The sequence below is a fragment of the Vulpes vulpes genome, chromosome 9 (genome assembly GCF_048418805.1).
Source record: "Vulpes vulpes isolate BD-2025 chromosome 9, VulVul3, whole genome shotgun sequence".
NCBI lineage: Eukaryota > Metazoa > Chordata > Mammalia > Carnivora > Canidae > Vulpes > Vulpes vulpes.
In genome coordinates this window covers 86,060,099-86,079,743 of record NC_132788.1, presented here as the reverse complement: position 1 = coordinate 86,079,743, position 19,645 = coordinate 86,060,099, and the positions used below count along the sequence as shown (strand labels likewise).

General features: G+C 37.9%; 1 protein-coding gene across 1 annotated transcript in view; it reads right to left on the bottom strand.

Moving 5' to 3' along the window:
• DNAH12 (dynein axonemal heavy chain 12) overlaps positions 1-19,645 on the bottom strand; it is a 214,828-nt gene that overhangs the window by 141,880 nt on the left and 53,303 nt on the right. Inside the window, exons 23-29 of the mRNA XM_025984090.2 lie at positions 12,913-13,032; positions 12,238-12,394; positions 11,834-12,006; positions 2,066-2,218; positions 1,575-1,814; positions 995-1,240; positions 566-685 (exon numbers count right to left, since the gene is read on the bottom strand). Of these exons, the coding sequence (XP_025839875.2) occupies positions 566-685; positions 995-1,240; positions 1,575-1,814; positions 2,066-2,218; positions 11,834-12,006; positions 12,238-12,394; positions 12,913-13,032 (1,209 nt within the window). The remainder of the gene's footprint in view (positions 1-565; positions 686-994; positions 1,241-1,574; positions 1,815-2,065; positions 2,219-11,833; positions 12,007-12,237; positions 12,395-12,912; positions 13,033-19,645) is intronic.

Here is a 19,645-nt window from a genome sequence, read left to right as displayed (position 1 = left end):
TCTCTCTCTGTCTCTCTGTGACTATCATAAATAAATAAAAAAAATTAAAAAAAATAAAAAATAAAATAAAATAAAAATTTTAAAAAAAAATAACTTAATTAAATTCTTTATCTTGATTTTACATTAAATAACAGCTATAAACAGAAGACATTTACTATGTGTATACATATGTATATATGTACATTTTAACATCTATAATTTAGATGAAATTGAAAATGCACATGGTTTGTTTCCTTTAAAAAGGATCAGCATATTACTTAAATATGAGAAATTTTTATGTAACTATAGAATGTTTTGCCATTTTTCTTTTTTTACCTGCTAAAAGTATACAACAGAATCATAGTACACATTGTAGTATTATAAATCACAGAAGTACTCATTCTCTTAGAAAAAGCATTATCTTTAATCTGAATCTTGTATCATATAACAGAAGACACTAAACTTTGCTCATTCTCATTAATGAAAGGGGTTTATCCTCCCAATAGAATAATTTCACTCATTTAAAATGACTGAGTCATCAGATAAATTTATTTGCAGAATAAGTCATTTTCATAGGCTTACTTACATGATAGTCAGCTTCAGGAAGTTTAATACCAGGAAACAGGTCACTAGTTATTCCATTAAATAAGGGTATATCATGTGATAGAAACTTTGGTTCATTTACATCTTTAATTGATCGAAGAAGCTAAAATCATTCAAAGAGTGCAACATAAGTTAGTTGTCCATATTCCTCACCCTCCTCACTACCAGAAGTCAAAGTTCCTTTCACATTGTTCTGTAGAATCCCCATATTAAATAATGCTAAAAGGTCCTTGGATGCATATAAAGTATAATGAATAACATAGCCCTGCAAACTATTACTTCAACCACACATAAAAAGTTTCAAAGCCAACAATTCTCTTATTTGCCTATTTATAGCTCCTCATCAACTTTCCTAAAATAAATAAATAAATCTCATACTGAAGCTTTCACAACATATATATTTAATGCTTACCAGTATATCTTCATTTTCATGGGGAAATTTCAGTTTTAGGTTTCCAGCGGCCACTAAAACTGCTTTTACTGCTCGCATACCATAGTCATAATGAAACTGTGACGAGAGCTGCTCTGAGCAAAGCCTGTAGGTCATCACTATCTTCACGGACAGAGGTTTTGCATTCAAAAATCCATAGGAATAGAGGGAGATTTCTGCTATGAGCGCATAGTTTGGAACCATCATAGCCACTGTTCTAAAAAGAACCTGAAGTATATAATGAATGAAAAAATATATATTATTTATATCAAGGAAACCATTCTTCAAGAGCTGAGCACAAGCTTCACAACAGAATGTGGTGAGATTCAAGTTTATTCCCCAATGTAGCATCTTTTCTTTAATTCTGTGATTTTTTTTTGCCAGCAGTACTGTATTGGTTTTGTGTATTTTAATATGTGTTAGACACCTAAAAAGGTTTTTCGAGTTTTACCTTATAGGTAATGGCAAAGGTAAAAGGGAGATTTACAAACGCATGTGAGAAAATTATGAATGGATTGTGCTGCTGCTATGTTTGGTTAAATTGACTCTTACAAAATATCACCTTCAGATTGTCTGGCAGTTCAGAGCGTCCTGCATAGCCAGGATTCATGGTAATAGCTACAAAACAGTTTGGATTGAGCTTCAGTTCTGTTCCTTCGAAATCAAACGCTTCTAGTTTCTGCTGAATGGCTCTCTGGATGCAAAGGATCTGCTGAGCTACCACCGACAACACTTCCAACTCAATCCTGTTGAATTCATCAAAGCAAGCCCAAGCACCGGAAGAAGCCAATCCTTTAAAAAACTAAAAACAAGGGAAAAAAGAAGTCGAGTTTTCTTATAAAGAGGCATCATTTGTGAAACAAATATTTAATCCTTTAAGTCAAACCTAAAAATGAAGCCCAATAAACCCCCAAATCTAAAAATGATATCTTTACCCTTAAACTGAGGTTCAAATAATGCATAAACATTCAAATAATGCTTAAATGTGAGTTTCCTTCAGTTTATCCAGTTGGACCTAGCTATAAGTTTGCAACATTTAATATGCAAGTTTACCTTTCCCATTGCTAGGTAATCTAGCCCATCTGAACAGTTGAATACCACACATTGGACAGCAAGAGCTTTAGCCAAGTCCTTGGTGGTTTCCGTTTTGCCTGTGCCTGCTGGCCCTTCTGGAGCTCCTCCAAGGTTTAAATAGAAGGCACCTATCTGAAAAGAAAAATACATGTGAAAAGAAATTCATGCTTACCCTGGGGGGGTGGGGGGGTGGAGAAAACCTATAATAGACAATTGCTGACAAAATGGATTTAATCTTATTTGTAGCTTCAAAGAGGCAGTAATATAATTCTGTTAACTTTTAGCATGCATTTTTTCTAGCTGCCCAAGGAAAAAGCAGCTCTACAAAAAATAAAAATGTATCAGAATCTCCTTATAATACCTCATGGATATCCCATTCGCCTTTAAAAACAAAAAGAATCTAGCCTTGAGACATTAACACTGGGTCAGAAAGGTTTGATTAGAGATGGTTGTGGAGACAGTTGTAGAGATCATTAATGGCAATCTCCATGGCTTGCTGCCAAAAGCCAACACCTGCAAATGAGTATTTTAAGTGGGGGCCCATCAGTTGGAAAAGAAACAGAGGACCTCTTATGCAACTTTGTCCACAATTCACCCTGGCTATTGCACTCCACCCATAGTATGTTCTCCATTTTCTCCATCCTACAACACTGTTCTGTACTTCTCTTATCCAATATGATCACTTTCTACGTTGCATTAAAGTTAATTTTGTACATTTGGGTTTTTTCCTCACAATTAGTCTTTAAAGCTGCTTAAGAGCAAAGTCAGCAATTTCTGAATTCTTCCTGAGTCCCCAAAAGCACTAGAGCAGTGGCTGGAAGCACATAAATTACAGTCAACTCCAACTGTGGAGTTTATTTCAAGAAAACTAGTATAAGGGTTAAGTATGAAACTTAACTCCTTTTAGAAAAAAATAGAGTTAAGACCAAAGTTGTACATATGGTACAGTAAGGCATACCTGGGAACTCTCTGTACTCTCTGCTTAATTTTGCTGTGAATCTATAAAACTGCTCTTTAAAAAAAAGTCTATTTTTATAAAATAATTTAATAAAATTAAAATTAAAATTTTGATTAATAAATCATATTTTCACATTTACTAAAACAACGGCTTATTAAATAAAGGCAGTATCAATATTTTAACCATCTTAAGGTTATACTAAATGCTTTATACTATTAATACCCATTAACTTGATTGCTGGAAACCTCAGGTTCTCTCCCTTCTTTTCAATTTCAAGAAAATGCTCGCAAATGGATTCCCTTTATTATGGATAATAGAAATTTTTTCAATATCTAGTGTTTTATACAAGTGTTAATGAGATTCTTATCTTACAACTCAAAGCTGTGAGCTTCCACAAGTACTGACAGCTTCTGACTTCTCCGAGGTCCCAGGGAGGAGACAGAAGCTTGAGATTCATTTACACAATAAATATTTAGGGACTGTGTACTTGTTCACCCCTAGACTAGAGAACAAGACAGACATGGATGGTCCCGGCCCTCTGGTAGCTTCCTGAGAAAGTAGAAAGGTTTGATGAAACATTTTATCCTATCGGCAAGATGGCAGAAGAGTAGAGGTCCTCAACTCATCTGGCCCCACAAACTTAACTAGACAACTTTCAAAACATCCTGAACACCTACGAATTTGACCTGAGATTTAGAGAACAGCTGGAACGCTACAGAGAGAAGGGTTTTCACTTCTAACAAGGTAGGAAGGTGAAAAAAAAAATAAAAAAAGAATAAAGTGGGTAAGGGGAACCGTGACTAGCAGGGTTAAAATGGAGCAGCAAAAGCCTTTGGGGCAGGAAAGCCCAGCCCTGGAGAAGTGGGAACATTAAAAATCCAAGCCCGAGTTTTCCCTGATGAAAAAGTGCTTAGCAGGGAAATCAGGCAGAATCTCAGGAGGGGCGGTGAAGCCTTAAGATTCCTGGAGTCCGGGATCCCTGGATGGCTCAGCGGTTTACCGCGCCTGCATTCGGCCCAGGGCATAATCCTGGAGTCCCGGGATCGAGTCCCACATCAGGCTCCCTGCATGGAGCCTGCTTCTCCCTCTGCCTATGTCTCTGCCTCTGTGTGTGTGTGTGTGTGTGTGTGTGTGTGTGTGTGTCGCTCATGAATAAATAATAAAAATCTTAAAACAAAACAAAACAAAAAAAAAACATTCCTGGAGTCACTATAAGAGGAGGGGTGCCCAAGGGAAAGCTCACCACAAACCACAGTCCGACATCAGTAAAGGGTTGGAGTGCCGCAGCCCTCCGCGGCGTTTTGGAGAAGCCAGGAGGTTTGGTGGGCTGGCTCTGGAGCTGCGTTTACTCTAGAGGCTGGCAAGGGACGGAGGTGGCTGTACTCCATTCTCTTCAGGAGAGGCAGTCCCCAGGAGCACGGGCCAGCGGCACAGGGCCCCAGATCCCAAGATGCCCAAGTGGACAAAGCTGGCAAGGCTTCACTCCCCCTGAGACAGGCGGAAGCAGGGAGGGCACAGGAAATCAAGAACTCTCTTACTGCTGGGTGCCCACAAGCTGTGCAGACCAGTGCACCGGTGCTTGCCCCCAGGAGCATCGAGGCCAGTGCAGACTGAGAGACTGGTTAGTTACTTGCAGGGAGCTCGACTCCAGCGCTAGAAATCTGGCTACCATCATTTTTTTTCCCTCTGTTTCACTTCTGCCTGGGAAAGGCAGGGCTTCTAAGGAACAAGGGCCTCATAGGATAAACAGCTCATACTAAGCCTAGCACCTGATAAGGGGCGGGGCATCTCCACTCAGGTACAGACACCTGAGAATCAGCACAGCAGACCCCTCCCCAGAAGAACTGCTGGAAGTACAAGGGAAAAGCAAGTTTACTGAACAAGCAGCACTGGAAACCTCCAGGGCTGAGGGAAAATAGTACATAGAACTAGAGGGTCCTTTTTCTTTCTTTCTCTTTCTTTCTTTCTTTTTTCTTTCTTTCTTTCTTTCTTTCTTTTTCCATTACAACTCGTTTTTATATCAGACTAAAAATTTCCAATATTTTTTCTATTTTCCCACCTTAACTACAGTATTTTACAACCCTTGATTTTTTAAAAATTTTTTCCTTTTTGACTTTCATATTTCTACAATTACATGTCTTTTTAAATATTTCTTTTTTTAATTTTTATTTATTTATGATAGTCACAGAGAGAGAGAGAGAGAGAGAGAGAGAGGCAGAGACATAGGCAGAGGGAGAAGCAGGCTCCATGCACCGGGAGCCCGACGTGGGATTCGATCCCGGGTCTCCAGGATCGCGCCCTGGGTCAAAGGCAGGCGCCAAACCACTGCGCCACCCAGGGATCCCTACAATTACATGTCTTAAATATATTTTTCACTTCTGGATTCCCTTCAACACATTCAATTTAATTTTGGTAGATATACAAGATATGGGTATTTGTTTTTTGTTTTTGTTTTTTCTGCCTCATTTTATTTTACAGTGGTGGAAGTTAGTACCTTCTAAAACACGACCAACATATACCCAGAACCAAGTGGAACACCATGTTGGTTCATTCTATGAGATTATATTCTCTCTTCTTTCCCATTCTGCCCCCCTCTTTTATCTTGTTTATGTTTTTGTGGTCAATGTTGGGCCTTTGTATAAGTATTGCTGGTTTATATAAATTTGGAATTGAGCATCTTCTAACATACAAAACAAAATACACTCAGAACCAAGAGGATCACCCTCTAGACCCATCAGGTAGATCACATTCTCTCTCCACTACCACTTCCTCACCACCACCATACCTCCCTTCTTTTTTTCTCTTTTCTTTACTTTTTTTCTTTTTATTTTGTCTTCTTTGTTTTTGGTTTTTGACTTTTTATTTTTACTACTTTGTTTTAAAATTTGTTTTTCACTTTAGTGAAAACTAAAGTTCTTTTGTTTATTCTGTTCTGTTTATTTTGTTCTGTTCTTTTTCCTTTATTTTCTGGTCTCTGACCCTTAGAAATCATCTAGGGTGTACTACTTAGGTTGTGATTTTATTTTGTTCTGTTCTTTTTCCTTTATTTTCTGGTCTCTGACCCTTAGAAATCATCTAGGGTGTACTACTTAGGTTGTGATTTTATTTTGTTCTGTTCTTTTTCCTTTATTTTCTGGTCTCTGACCCTTAGAAATCATCTAGGGTGTACTACTTAGGTTGTGATTGATAGTTTTGGTTTAGCCCTCTCATACAGCCACTCTGCACTGGACAAATGACTAGAAGGAACAATTCACCACAAAAGAAAGAACCGGAAACAATATTCTCTGCCACAGAGTTATAGAATTTGGATTTCAGTATGATGTCAGAAATTCAATTCATAAGTCCAATATAAAACTACTGGTGGCTCTGGAAAAAAAGCATAAAGGATCCTAGAGACTTCGTTTCCTGCAAAATTCAGATATAATCAGGCTGAAATTAAAAATAGGTTAAATGAAATGCAATCCAAACTGGATGTTCTAACGGCTAGGGTTAATGAGGTGGAAGAGACAGTGAGTGACATAGAAGACAAGTTGATGGTAAGGAAGGAAGCTGAGGAAAAAAGAGAAAAACAATTAAGAGCCCATGAGGCTCTTACAGATACAACCATTCAAAATCCTTGGGATACAGCAAAAGCAGTCCTAATAGGGAAATACATCGCAATATAAGCCTCCCTTGAAAAATTGAAAAAAAAACTCAAATACACAAGCTAACGTCACATGTAAAGGAACTGGAGAAAAAACAGCAAATAAAACCTACAATAGGCAGAAGAAGGGATATGATAAAGATTCAAGCAGAATTCAATGAAATAGAGACCAGAAGAGCTGTAGAACAGATCAACAAAACCAGGAGTTGGTTCTTTGAAAGAATTAATAAGATAGATAAACCCCTAGCCAGCCTTATTAAAAAGAAAAAAGACTCAAATTAATAAAATCATGAATAAAAAAGGAATGATCACAACCAATACCAAGGAAATACAAACGATTTTAAAAACGTATTATGAGCAGCTATATGCCAACAAATTAGGCAATCTAGAAGAAATGGATGCATTTCTGGAAAACCACAAGTTACCAAAACTGGAACTGGAATAAATAGAAAACCTTAATAGGCCAATAACCAGGGAGGAAATTGAAGCAGTCATCAGAAACCTCCCAAGACACAAAAGTCCAGGGCCAGATCGCTTCCCAGGGGGAATTCTATCAAATATTTAAAGAAGAAATAATACCTATTCTACTAAAGCTGTTTCAAAGGATAGAAAGGGAGGGAATACTTCCAAACTCATTTTATGAGGCCAGCATTACCTTGATTCCAAAACCAAAGAGCCCACCAAAAAGGAGAATTATAGACCAATATCCTGGATGAACATGGATGCAAAAATCCTTACCAAGATAGCCAACAGGATCCAACAGTAGATTAAGAGGATTATTCACCATGACTAAGTGGGATTTATCCCTGGGATGCAAGCTGGTTCACTCATAAAACAATCAACATGATAGATCACATCAATAAGAGAAAAGGCAAGAACCATATGATCCTCTCAATAGATGCAGAGAAACCATTTACAAAATACAGCACCCATTCATGATCAAAACTCTTCAGAGTGTAGGGATAGAGGGAGCATTCCTCAGCATCTTAAAAGCTATTTATGAAAAGCCCACAGCGAACATCATTTTCAATGGGGAAAAACTGAGAGCCTAAGATCAGAAACATGACAGGGATGTCCACTCTCACCACTGTTATTCAACATAGTACTAGAAGTCCTAGCCTCAGCAATCAGACAACAAAAAGAAATCAAAGGCATTCAAATTGGCAAAGTCAAACTCTCCCACTTCACAGATGACATGATACTGTATGTAGAAAACCCAAAAGACTCCATCCCAAGATTGCTAGAACTCATATAGCAATTCAGCAATGTGGCAGGATACAAAATCAATGCACAGAAATCAGTGGCATTTCTATACACTAACAATGAGACTGAAGAAAGAGAAATTAAGAAATCAATCCCATTTACAATTGCACCCAAAAGCATAAGATACTGAGGAATAAACCTAACCAAAGAGGTAAAGGATCTATACCCTAAAAACTATAGAACACTTCTGAAAGAAATTGAAGAAGACACAAAGAGATGGAAAAACGTTTCATGCTCATGGATTGGAAGAATAAATATTATGAAAATGTCTATGCTATCCAGGGCAATTTACACATTCAATGCAATCCCTATCAAAGTACCATGAACTTCCTTCACAGAGTTGAAACAAATAATCTTAAGATTTGTTTGGAATCAGAAAAGACCCCGAATAGCCAGAGGAATATTGAGAAAGAAAACCAATGCCAGGGGTATCACAATGCCGGATTTCAAGCCTGTGTTACAAACCTGTGATCATCAAGACAGTATGGTACTGGCACAAAAACAGACACATAGATCAATGGAACAGAATAGAGAACCCAGAAATGGGCACTCAACTCTATGGTCAACTAATATTCAACAAAGCAGGAAAGAATATCACTGGAAAAGGACAGTCTATTCAATAAATGGTGTTGGGAAAATTGGACAGCCACGTGCAGAAGAAAGAAACTAGACCATTCTCTTACATCACACACAAAGATAAACTCAAAATGGAGGAAAGATCTAAATGTGAGACAAGAATCCATCAAAATCCTAGAGAAGAACACAGGCAACACCCTTTTTGAACTTGGTCATAGTAACTTCTTGCAAGATACATCTATAAAGGCAAGGGAAACAAAAGCAAAAATGAACTATTGGGACTTGATCAAGATAAAAATCTTTTGCACAGCAAAAGTAATAGTCAATAAAACTAAAAGACAACCTACAGATGGGAGAAGATATTTGCAAATGACATATCAGATAAAGAGCTAGTATCCAAGATCTATAAAGAACTTATTAAACCCAACACCCAAGAAACAAAAAATCCAATCATGAAATGGGCAGACACATGAACAGAAATTTCACCAAAGAAGACATAGACATGGCCAACAAGCCCATGAGAAAATGCTCTGCATCACTTGCCATCAGGGAAATACAAATCAAAACCACAATGAAATACCACCTCACACCAGTGAGAATGGTGAAAATTAACAAGACAGGAATCAACAAATGTTGGAGAGGATGTGAAGAAAGGGGTACCCTTATGCACTGTGGGTAGGAATGCAAACTGGTGCAGCCACTCTGAAAAACAGTGTGGAGGTTCCTCAAAAAAATAGAGCTACCCTACGACCCAGCAATTACACTACTGGGGATTTACCCCAAAGATACAGATGTAGTGAAACACCAGGAGGACACCTGCACCCCAATGTTTATAGCAGCAATGTCCACAATAGCCAAACTGTGGAAGGAGCCTCGGTGTCCATCGAAAGATGAATGGATAAAGAAGATGTGGTCTATGTATACAATGGAATATTACTCAGCCATCAGAAAGGACAAATACCCACCACTTTCTTGGACCTGCATGGAACTGGAGGGTATTATGCTGAGTGAAATAAGTCAATCAGAGAAGGACAATCATCATATGGTTTCACTCATATATGGAATATAAGAAATAGTGAAAGGGATTATAAGGGAAAGGAGGGGAACTGAGTAGAAAAAATTAGGGAGACAAACCATGAGAGACTCCTAACTCTGGGAAACAAACAAAGGGCTGCAGAAGGGGAGGGGTTGGGGGGTTGGGATAACTGGATGAAAGGCACTGAGGAGGGCAATTGATGGGATGAGCACTGGGTGTTATACTATATGTTTGCAAAACAAACTTAAATAAAAACAAATGTTAAGGGCAGCCCCAGTGGCACAGCGGTTTAGCGCCACCTGCAGCCCAGGGTGTGATCCTGGAGACCTGGGATTGAGTCCCACGTGGGGCTCCCTGCATAGAGCCTGCCTCTCTCTCTGTGTGTGTCTCTCATGAATAAATAAATAAAATCTTAAAAAAAAAAAGTTAAAAAAAAGAAAGAAACATTTTATCCTAAATATACTGACACCCTTCATTGGCCGTTGTATCCAACCCCAATTGCTGTATCAGCTACAAATAGCGTACAACTGTCTTTTTTCTCCTGAGCATTGCCCCGGAATAATAGGTGCTACCTTATCCACGAACACCTGAGAGCTTACTCACGCCTGTTGCCTTTAAAACCATCAGTTAATTTACCAGCAAGAATGGATTTGTTCAAGAATAGCAGACAATTTCAATTCAGAACATACAAGCTTCTACAGAACCATGGGTAAGCCTAGAGAATGAAGGATAGGAAGGCTCTTTTATAGAGGAAAGGGAGCAATGGGAGGGGCCATTATAAGCAAGTAATCCATTAGAAGAAACTGGGAGTTCCTTTTTTTTTTTTTTTTTTTTTTTCAGGAAACTGGGAGTTCCAAGTGCAGTAGCTTCTTATTGGCTGAGTTGAGACAGTCTCTCATTGGCTGGGCTCTTTCCAGAGAAGAAGAAAGTCCTTATTCCAGGCTAGGAAGTCCTGTACATGTTTCTTCCTGTCAGGAATGATAGTACTTCTCTTCCTGTTGGCTTTGAATGATGGGTGGTAGTAGGGCTTGAGAGCTTCTCCTTCTAGCCTCCCAGCTCCATTTTAGTGAAGTTTCCGTTTCTTAATTTTCGTGCCCTAGCCCCAGGGGTGACTGATAGCCAATGACCATAAAGGGATATGAAAGCCAGGCTCTGGGATCCCTGGGTGGCTCAGCGGTTTAGCACCTGCCTTCAGCCCAGGGCATGATCCTGAAATCCCAAGATTGAGTCCCACATCGGGCTCCCTGCATGGAGCCTGCTTTTCCTTCTGCCTGTGTCTCTGCCTCTGTGTGTGTGTGTGTGTGTGTGTGTGTGTGATGAATAAATAAATAAAAATCTTAAAAAAAAAAAAAAAGCCAGGCTCCTTTGCCTTAAAGTAGGATACCCCCATGATGCCATTCATCAGAGCCATGAGATCAGGCTAAGGCTATGCTTCTGTTGAAACTACATTGTTAGTTGGCTTTCCCCCCTATTCTCCTCACTGCTCTACAGGTTTTTATCGAGAGCATTCCCTAGTAAATAATTTGCCCTAGAATCCCCATTTCATCTCTGCTTCTAGAGAACTCAATGAACCTTAATTTTACTTACTTAGCACAGGTAGATTGGTATTTCTTGATGGTTCTCCTCAATTCTCAGGTAAGGTTACCAGGTTTAGCAAATTAAAATACAGAATGCCCAGTTAAGTTTGAATTTCAGATAAACAATGAATAATTTATTGGTATAACTAATTTACCTGAGAGTCCTGTATTTTATCAGGCAACCTTATTCCCAGGTAGTTTTTGCTGTTGTTGTTTATAGTCATAGCTTTATCTTCCATAGCTTCTCAACACACAGACCTTAGCACCACCCCCTGCATTTCAAGCTCTTTTCCTCCGTTTCAACAGAAATAACTTGGTGTTCTAAGGCCCAGATGGACTTCATTCGTCTTCCTGTCATGTCTCCCAGAACTCCACTGCAAAAACTGATACCATTTCCTGCAGCTCCAGTCTTCTGTTTAAATCTCAAACACCTTCTTTTTTTAATTATCCACAATAGGAATGACTCATGATTTTCAAGAATTAGAATCCAAACACTCTTGTATTCTACAGAAGCACCCAGAAGTAAATATTTATTACTATAATTTCATATAAAGGGATCTAGGGACTAGGAAGGAATAGTTCAAATCAACCATTACAGGTAAGAGAATAAAATGAGGATAGCCATGTTAAATTTGGATAAGAAAAACCAAAAAGTAGTTTCTAATGTATGAATTAAAATAACTTAAATGCATACCAATGTTCTGTAACACCTGTCCGTTAGAGGAGTAATGACAAGTCGAGGTGAGTTACCAAGATATTCATAAGCATATTTCACATTGCAATTAATGATATGAACTCGAGCATTGTCATATTCCCAATAATATCGAAGCTGAGCAAGCCACTGGAAATCTGTGTCATGTGAGACACCTAGAAAGAATAAAATAAAATAAGACACATAATCTTGAATGAAATGGAAAAATCTTTGAAAAATAGGTATTCTATCAACTTTTATAACAGCAAATATTAAAATAATTTGTTTTCCAATTTAGAGAAAAATCATGTAAAATAAATTATGTAGAAAGAGAAAAAGATGTCTGTATAAATCTCTGTTTCTAGAAGCTATTGATATTTTATCTTTAACATTAAAGAGTCACATACCTATATCAATCATGTCCATGACCACATCTCTAGCATGGACATCAATTGTAACCAAAGCCCCCAGAGTAATCCTGGTCTGCTTCGACAATTTTCCCCTTACCAGCTCTACAATATCATTTAGCTGATTCTGAAGTTCTTTATAGTACTTCTTTAATGCCTACAAAATAAAAAAGCAATTAAACTAATGATATATAGTATCTAAAACATATATTTTATATACTCTTTTACAAAACAATTCTGACTTCATAATATATCTCAATATCGAGATGAATTATAAAACAGAATGAGTTTGTCTAACCTTCCTAAAATGCCAAGAACAAGTTTTCAGCAAATTGTATAATTTTAACGCTAGATGTACAAACTGGTGGGAAGACTGCCTTTATGAAGAATAGATAAGCTAACTAAGAAACATCACAATAGAAATGAATTTTGTGTAAAAAAAAAAAATGCTTTAGGGCACCTTGGTGGCTAATCGGTTAAATGTTGGACTCTTGATTTCAGGTCAGGTCATCATCTTATGGTCATGAAATCAAGCCCTGCGTGGAGTTTGTGCTGGGTGTAAAGCCTGCTTAAGATTCTCCCCCTCTCTCTGCCCCTCCCCTGTGTGCATTCTCGCTACATTATAAATAAATAAATAAATAAATAAATAAATAAATAAATAAATAAATAGTTTACCTCTGTCCCACCACTTATAACTTCCTGTGTCTCAGAAGTCCAGAACATTTGAGAAACACAAAGTACAACTTGGCCAGGCCATTCTCGAACCCAATCTTTTCTTATGGATTCCGGATAAGCCTGAATAATTAAAATGCATTTTTAACTTTATAAGATTATGGAAGGAATAAAAAGCTAAATGTCTAAAAATAGGGAAGTGCAATATTTGCTAGATTCATAGGCTAGAATATCACATAGTCATGAAAACACTCAGATGACTATTTGAAAGAAAACTTGTTATAAATTATATTTTTAAATTTGTTTGTTTATTCATAAAAGAGTGGAATAATGAACGCTAACATGTTAACAGGGAAAGGTCAAGATGGCAGAGGAGTAAGGGACCTTGTTTCATCTGGTCCCTTGAATTTAGCTAGATAACTATCAAATCATTTTGAACACCCGTGAATTCAACCTGATATTAAGATAAGAATCACTGGAACTCTACAAGTAGAAAAGCAACCACTTTCTGTAAGGCAGGAGGTGAAAAGAAGTGAATCTGAAGTGATATATAAGAAATTAAGTGACAAGGGAAGGGAGCCTCCATAAGCCAGCTGCAGGCAAGTTGTATAGCCCTGGAGTACAAGATCAGAACCCTTAGAAATCTGCTCCAGTGAGAGACATTCCTGCATGAAAGGTGCTCAGGTGGTGAACCCAGGTAGAGTCTTAGTTGGGGCACTGTAGTCTCAGGATCCCCAGAGTCACAGAAAGTACAAGGGTGCCTGGGCCAGTAGAGTTCTCAAGCATTGGAGCAGGAAAACTGGTTACCATCAATTCTATTTGCCATAAACCAAGAGCCAGGGCTGGTTGGTTGACTACTCTCCATGCAGGTAGGAACTTGAGGACCCTCCTCCCTTCCCCTGGGAGGAGTGGGTGCATGTGACAGTTCTCAGTGCAGAGACCCTGTAAAGGACAGTAATGGGAAGACCCTCCACCTTCCCCCAAGAGGATTGGTATGGGCACACACTGTGGGATCTGCAGAGTTTGGCACACACAAAAGTGAAGACCACTTATCCCTAAAGGTTTACTGAAGAGAGAGGACTGACATCTTTTGGCTCTGGGGCTGGATATTGGATGTGGCCATTTTATTTTTCACCCTATAAAGAGGTACAGAAAGGCATCAGGGAACAACTAGAAAGAGCTTAGCTGAGCCCTGTCCCCTGGCATGGGGCAGTGCAATCCCACCCAGGCAGACACCTGTGAATCAGTGCAGTAGACCCCTCCCCCAGTAGATCAGCTAGAAGAACAGGAGAATACTAAGTTTACAGATCTCACAGGACTGCAAAGCACCAGCTCTAAGGGAAAATAGAGCATAGAATTCGAGGGTTCTTTTCTCATGATTTGTTTATCTTTCAGTTTAAAATTTTCCATTTCTGTTTTCTTTTTCCCTTTTTCAACTAGTTTCTTGTTTTATCAACTCTGATTTTAAGTCTTTTTTTAACTTCCATTTTTTACATGTACATTTTATAGATATATTCTTTATTTTGGGCATCCTTTCACTCTATTCAAATTTATTTTTGTATATATATAAGTTTTGCTTTCTTTTCGATTTTGGGCTTTAGTGTCTTCTAACACACAGACCAAAATACACTCAGGACCAAGTGGATCACTCTGTTTTGTCCACCCTGTGAAGTTATATTCCACCACCACCCCTTTTTTAAATTTCCCTTCTTTTCTTTTCTTTTTATTTTTCTCTTTCTTTTCTTTTTTGGCTTCTGACCTCTTTGGATTTGTATTTTGCTTGGGTTGTGGTTGATATTTTTCATTCGTTCATCTATTCTTCTTTGAGCACAATGACTAAAAGGAGGAATTCACAACAAAAGAAAGAACCAGAGGTATATTCTCTGCAACAGACTTAATTGATATGGATATAAATGAGATGTCAGAGCTGTAATTCAGGATAGTAATTATAAAGTTAATAGCTGGAATTGAAAAAAGCATTAAAAACTAGAGAATTTCTTGGTGCAGAAATGAGATCTAATCAGGCAGAAATTTAAAATGCTCTAACTGAGACACAGTCTAAATTGGATGCTCTAACAGCTTGGTAAATGAGGCAGAAGGGAGACTAAGTGACATAGAAGACAAGTTGATGAAAAGTTAAGGAAGCTGAGGAAGAGAGAAAAACAACTAATGGACCATGAAGGGAGGCTTTGAGAAATCAGTGACATTATAAAATTTTAAAAGTATTAGAATTATTGGGTCCTCTGAGGGAGAAGGAAGAAAGAGAGGGCCAGAAAGTATATTTAAACAAATCATAGCCAAGAACTCCCCTAATCTGGGGAAGGAAACAGGAACTCAAGTCCAATAGTAGAGAGGACCCAAAATCAATCAAAACAGATCAACACCCTGACATATAAGTAAAGCTTGCAAATTTCAGAGATAAAGAGAAGATCCAATGCAGGTCGAGACAAGAAGTTCTTAATCTACAGGGGTAAGAACATTAGACTGGCAGCAGACCTATCCACGGAGACCTGGCAGGCCAGAAATGACAGACATGTTATATTCAGGGTACTAATTGAGAAAAACATGCATCCAAGAATATCTTATCCAGGAAAGCTGTCATTCAGAATGGAAGGAGAGGTAAAGAGCTTCCAGGACAGACAGAAACTGAAGGAATATGTGACCACTAAGTAAGCCCTGCAAGAAATATTAAGGAAGATTCTGTAAGCAAAGAGAAAACAGAAGAATAACATAAACCAGAAAGGAACAGAGACAATCTACAGAAACAGGGACCTTATAGGTAATACCATGGCACTAAATTCATATATTTCAATAGTTACTTTGAAGGTAAATGGGCTAAATGCCCCAACCAAAAGACACAGGGTATCAGATTGGATAAAAAGGCAAGACCAATCTATCTGCCGTCTACAAGAGACTCACTTTAGACTTAAAGACACCTCCAGACTGAAAATGAGGGGGTGGAGAACCATTTATCACACTAATGGACATCAAAAGAAAGCTGAGGTAGTAATCCTCATTTCAGACAAATTCAATTTAAACCAAAGACTAGGGATCCCTGGGTGGCGCAGCGGTTTAGCGCCTGCCTTTGGCCCAGGGCGCGATCCTGGAGACCCGGGATCGAATCCCACATCGGGCTCCCGGTGCATGGAGCCTGCTTCTCCCTCTGCCTGTGTCTCTGCCTCTCTCTCTCTCTGTGTGACTATCATAAATAAATACAAAAAAAAAATAAATAAATAAACCAAAGACTATAGTAAGAGATGAAGAGGGACACTATATCATACTTACAGCATCTATCCAACAAGAAGATCTAACAATTATAAATATATGCTCCTAACATGGGAGCAGCCAATTATACCAACCAATTAATAACCAAATTAAAGAAACATATTGATAATAATACAATAATAGTAGAGGACTTCAACACCCCACTCACTGCAATGAACAGATCATCTGAGCAGAGGATCAACAAGGAAATAAGGGCTTTGAGTGACATACTGGACCAGATGGACTTCACAGATATATACATAGCATTCCATCCTAAAACAACAGAATACACATTCTTCATGCATATGGAACATTCTCTAGAATAAATCACACACTGCATCACAAATCAGGTTTCAGCTGGTACCAAAAGACTGGGATTATTCCCTGTATATTTTCATACCACATAGCTTTGAAACATGAACTCAATCACAAGAGGAAATTTGGAAGGAACTCAAACACTTGGAGGTTAAAAAGCATCCTACTAAATAAAGAAAGAATGAGTCAATCAGGAAATTAAAGAACTTTTTTAAATCATGGAAACAAATGAAAACGAAAACACAACTGTTCAAAATGTTTGGGATGCACCAAAAGTGGTCCTAAGAGGGAAGTACATTGTAATACAAGCCTCTCTCAAAAAATTAGAAAAATCTCAAATATACAAGCTAACCTTATAACTAAAAAAGCTGGGGATGCCTGGGTGGCTCAGTAATTGAACATCTGCCCTCAGCTCAGGTCCTGGGGCCCCAGGATCAAGTCCTGCATCAGGCTCCCTGAATGGAGCCTGCTTGTCCCTCTGCCTATGTCTCTCCCTCTCTCTCTGTCCATCTCTCATGAATAAGTAAATAAAAATCTTTTTTAAAAAAACTAAAAAAGCTGGAGAAAGAACAGCAAACAAAGCCTAAACCCAGCAGGGGTAAAGAAATTATAAAGATCAGAGCATAAATCAATGAAACAGAAACCAGAAGAACAGTAGAACATATCAAGGAAATTAGAAGCTAGTTCTTTGAAAGAATTAATAAGATCAACAAACCCCTGGCCAAACTTATCAAAAAGAAGAGAAAGGACCCAAATAAATAAAATCATGAATGAAGAGAGATCATGACCAACACTGAAGAAATAAAAACAATTATAAGAACATATTATGAGAAACTATATGCCAACAAATTAGGCAATCTAGAAGAAATGGATGCACTCCTAGAGATATATAAACTACCAATACTGAAACAGGAGGAAGTAGAAAACCTGAACAGACCCATAACCAGCAAGGAAATTGAAGCAGTCACCAAAAATCTCCCTATAGCAAGAGTTCAGGGCCATATGGCTTCCCAGGGGAATTCTACCAAACATTTAAAGAAGAATTAATACCTATTCTTCTGAAGCTGTTTCAAAAAATAGAAATGGAAGGAAAACTTCCAAATTCATTCTGAGGCCATCATTACCTTGATCCCCAAACCTTTGTGGTGGCATCACAATGCCAGACTTTAACCTCTGTTACAAAGCTATAATCATCAAGACAGTACGGTACCAGCCCAAAAACACATAGATCAATGGAACAGAATAGAGAATCCAGAAATGGACCTGCAACATTATGGCCAACTAATCTTCAACAAAGAAGGAAAGACTATCCAATGGAAAAAAGTCTCTTCCACAAATGGTGGTGGAAATATTGGACAGCCACATGCAGAAGAATGGTACTGAACCATTTCCTCATACTGTACACAAAAATAGACTCAAAATGGATGAAAGACCTAAATGTGAGACAGGAATCCATCAAAATCCTAGAGGAGAACAGAGGCAGCAACCTCTTGACCTCAGCCACAGCAACTTCTTGCTAGATGTGTCTCCAAAGGCAAGGGAAACAAAGGCAAAAATGAAGTACTGGGACTTCATGATAAAAATCTTCTGCACAGCAAAGGAAACAGTCGACAAAACCAAAAGACATCCGACAGAATGGGAGAAGATATCTGCAAATGTTTTATCAGATAAAGAGCTAGTATCCAAAATCTATAAAGAACTTATCAAACTCACCACCCATAAAACAAACAATCCAGTCAAGAAATGGGCAGGAGACATTCACAGACATTTCCCCAAAGAGGACATACAAATGGCCAGACACATGAAAAAAATGTTCCACATCACTTGGCATCAGGGAAACACAAATCAAAATCACAATGAGATACCACCTAACACCAGTCAGAATGGCTAAAATTAACATGTCAGGAAATGACAAATGTTGGAGAGGATGTGGAGAAGGGGGAACCATCATACATTGTTAATTGGAATGCAAGCTGGTGCAGCCACTCTGAAAAACAGTATACAGGTTCCTCAGAAGGTTGTAAGTGGAGCTATGGGATGACCCAGTAACTGTACTACTAGATATTTACCCAAAGATACTAAGGTAGTGATCCAAAGGAACACCTGAACCCCAATGTTTATAGCAGCAATGTCCACAATAGCCAGACAATGGAAAGAGCACAGATGTCCATCAACTAATGAATGGATAAAGATGTGGTATATATACACAATGGAATACTACTGAGCCATTAAAAAAATATCTTGCCATTTGCAATGATATAGATGGAACTAGGCAGTATAATGGTATGGGAAATAAGTCAATCAGAAAGACAATTATCATATGATCTCACATGTGGAATTTAAGAAACAAAACAGAAGATCATACAGAAGAGAGGAAAAAATAAAACAACTCAAAATCAGAGAGGGAGACAAACCATAAGAGATTCTTAATCATAAAAAACAAACTAAGGGTCACTGGAGGGGAGGTGGGTTGGTGAGATAGGGTGACTGGATGATGGACATAAAGGAGGGCACATGATATACTGAGCACTGGGTGTTATATAAGACTGATGACTCACTGACCTCTACCTCTGAAAACCAATAATACATTATATGTTAATTAATTAAATTTAAATAAAATAATCTGCTTCAAGTGATAATAGTAGATTCAAATTATAAACTGAAAAAACTGCAGAACAAAATTTGAAGATGATGCTAATAAGAACTATATTTTTAATACAGTAATGTTTAGATACAATAATGTACATAAAGATATAAATATATTATTATTTAAATGCATTTTATTAGCAACATTTAGAAATAAAAACAAATGACAAGTTTCAAAGAAGGATAAGTTTCAAAGAATGTATGACCCATTGCTAGGTACATAGAAGGTAAATTTCTATACAAATTAAGGAAATACTTTCATGGATAATGTTAATTTTTTTTTCCCTAGGTGTTTTAGTTTGCTTGGGATCATAAATAGAAAAAGAAGAGAAAAAGTCAAGATTTAATGCAGGAAACATTGAAGTTGAATAAAATAGCCACTGCAAGAAGATAAGCTTCACAGAAAGAAAGTTGCATGAAAGAAAAATGATACCTCACTCATATGAAGTCAGTTGCTGGATTTTAAAAGGCTGCAATGAAAAAAATAAAAAATAAAAAAATAGAAGGCTGC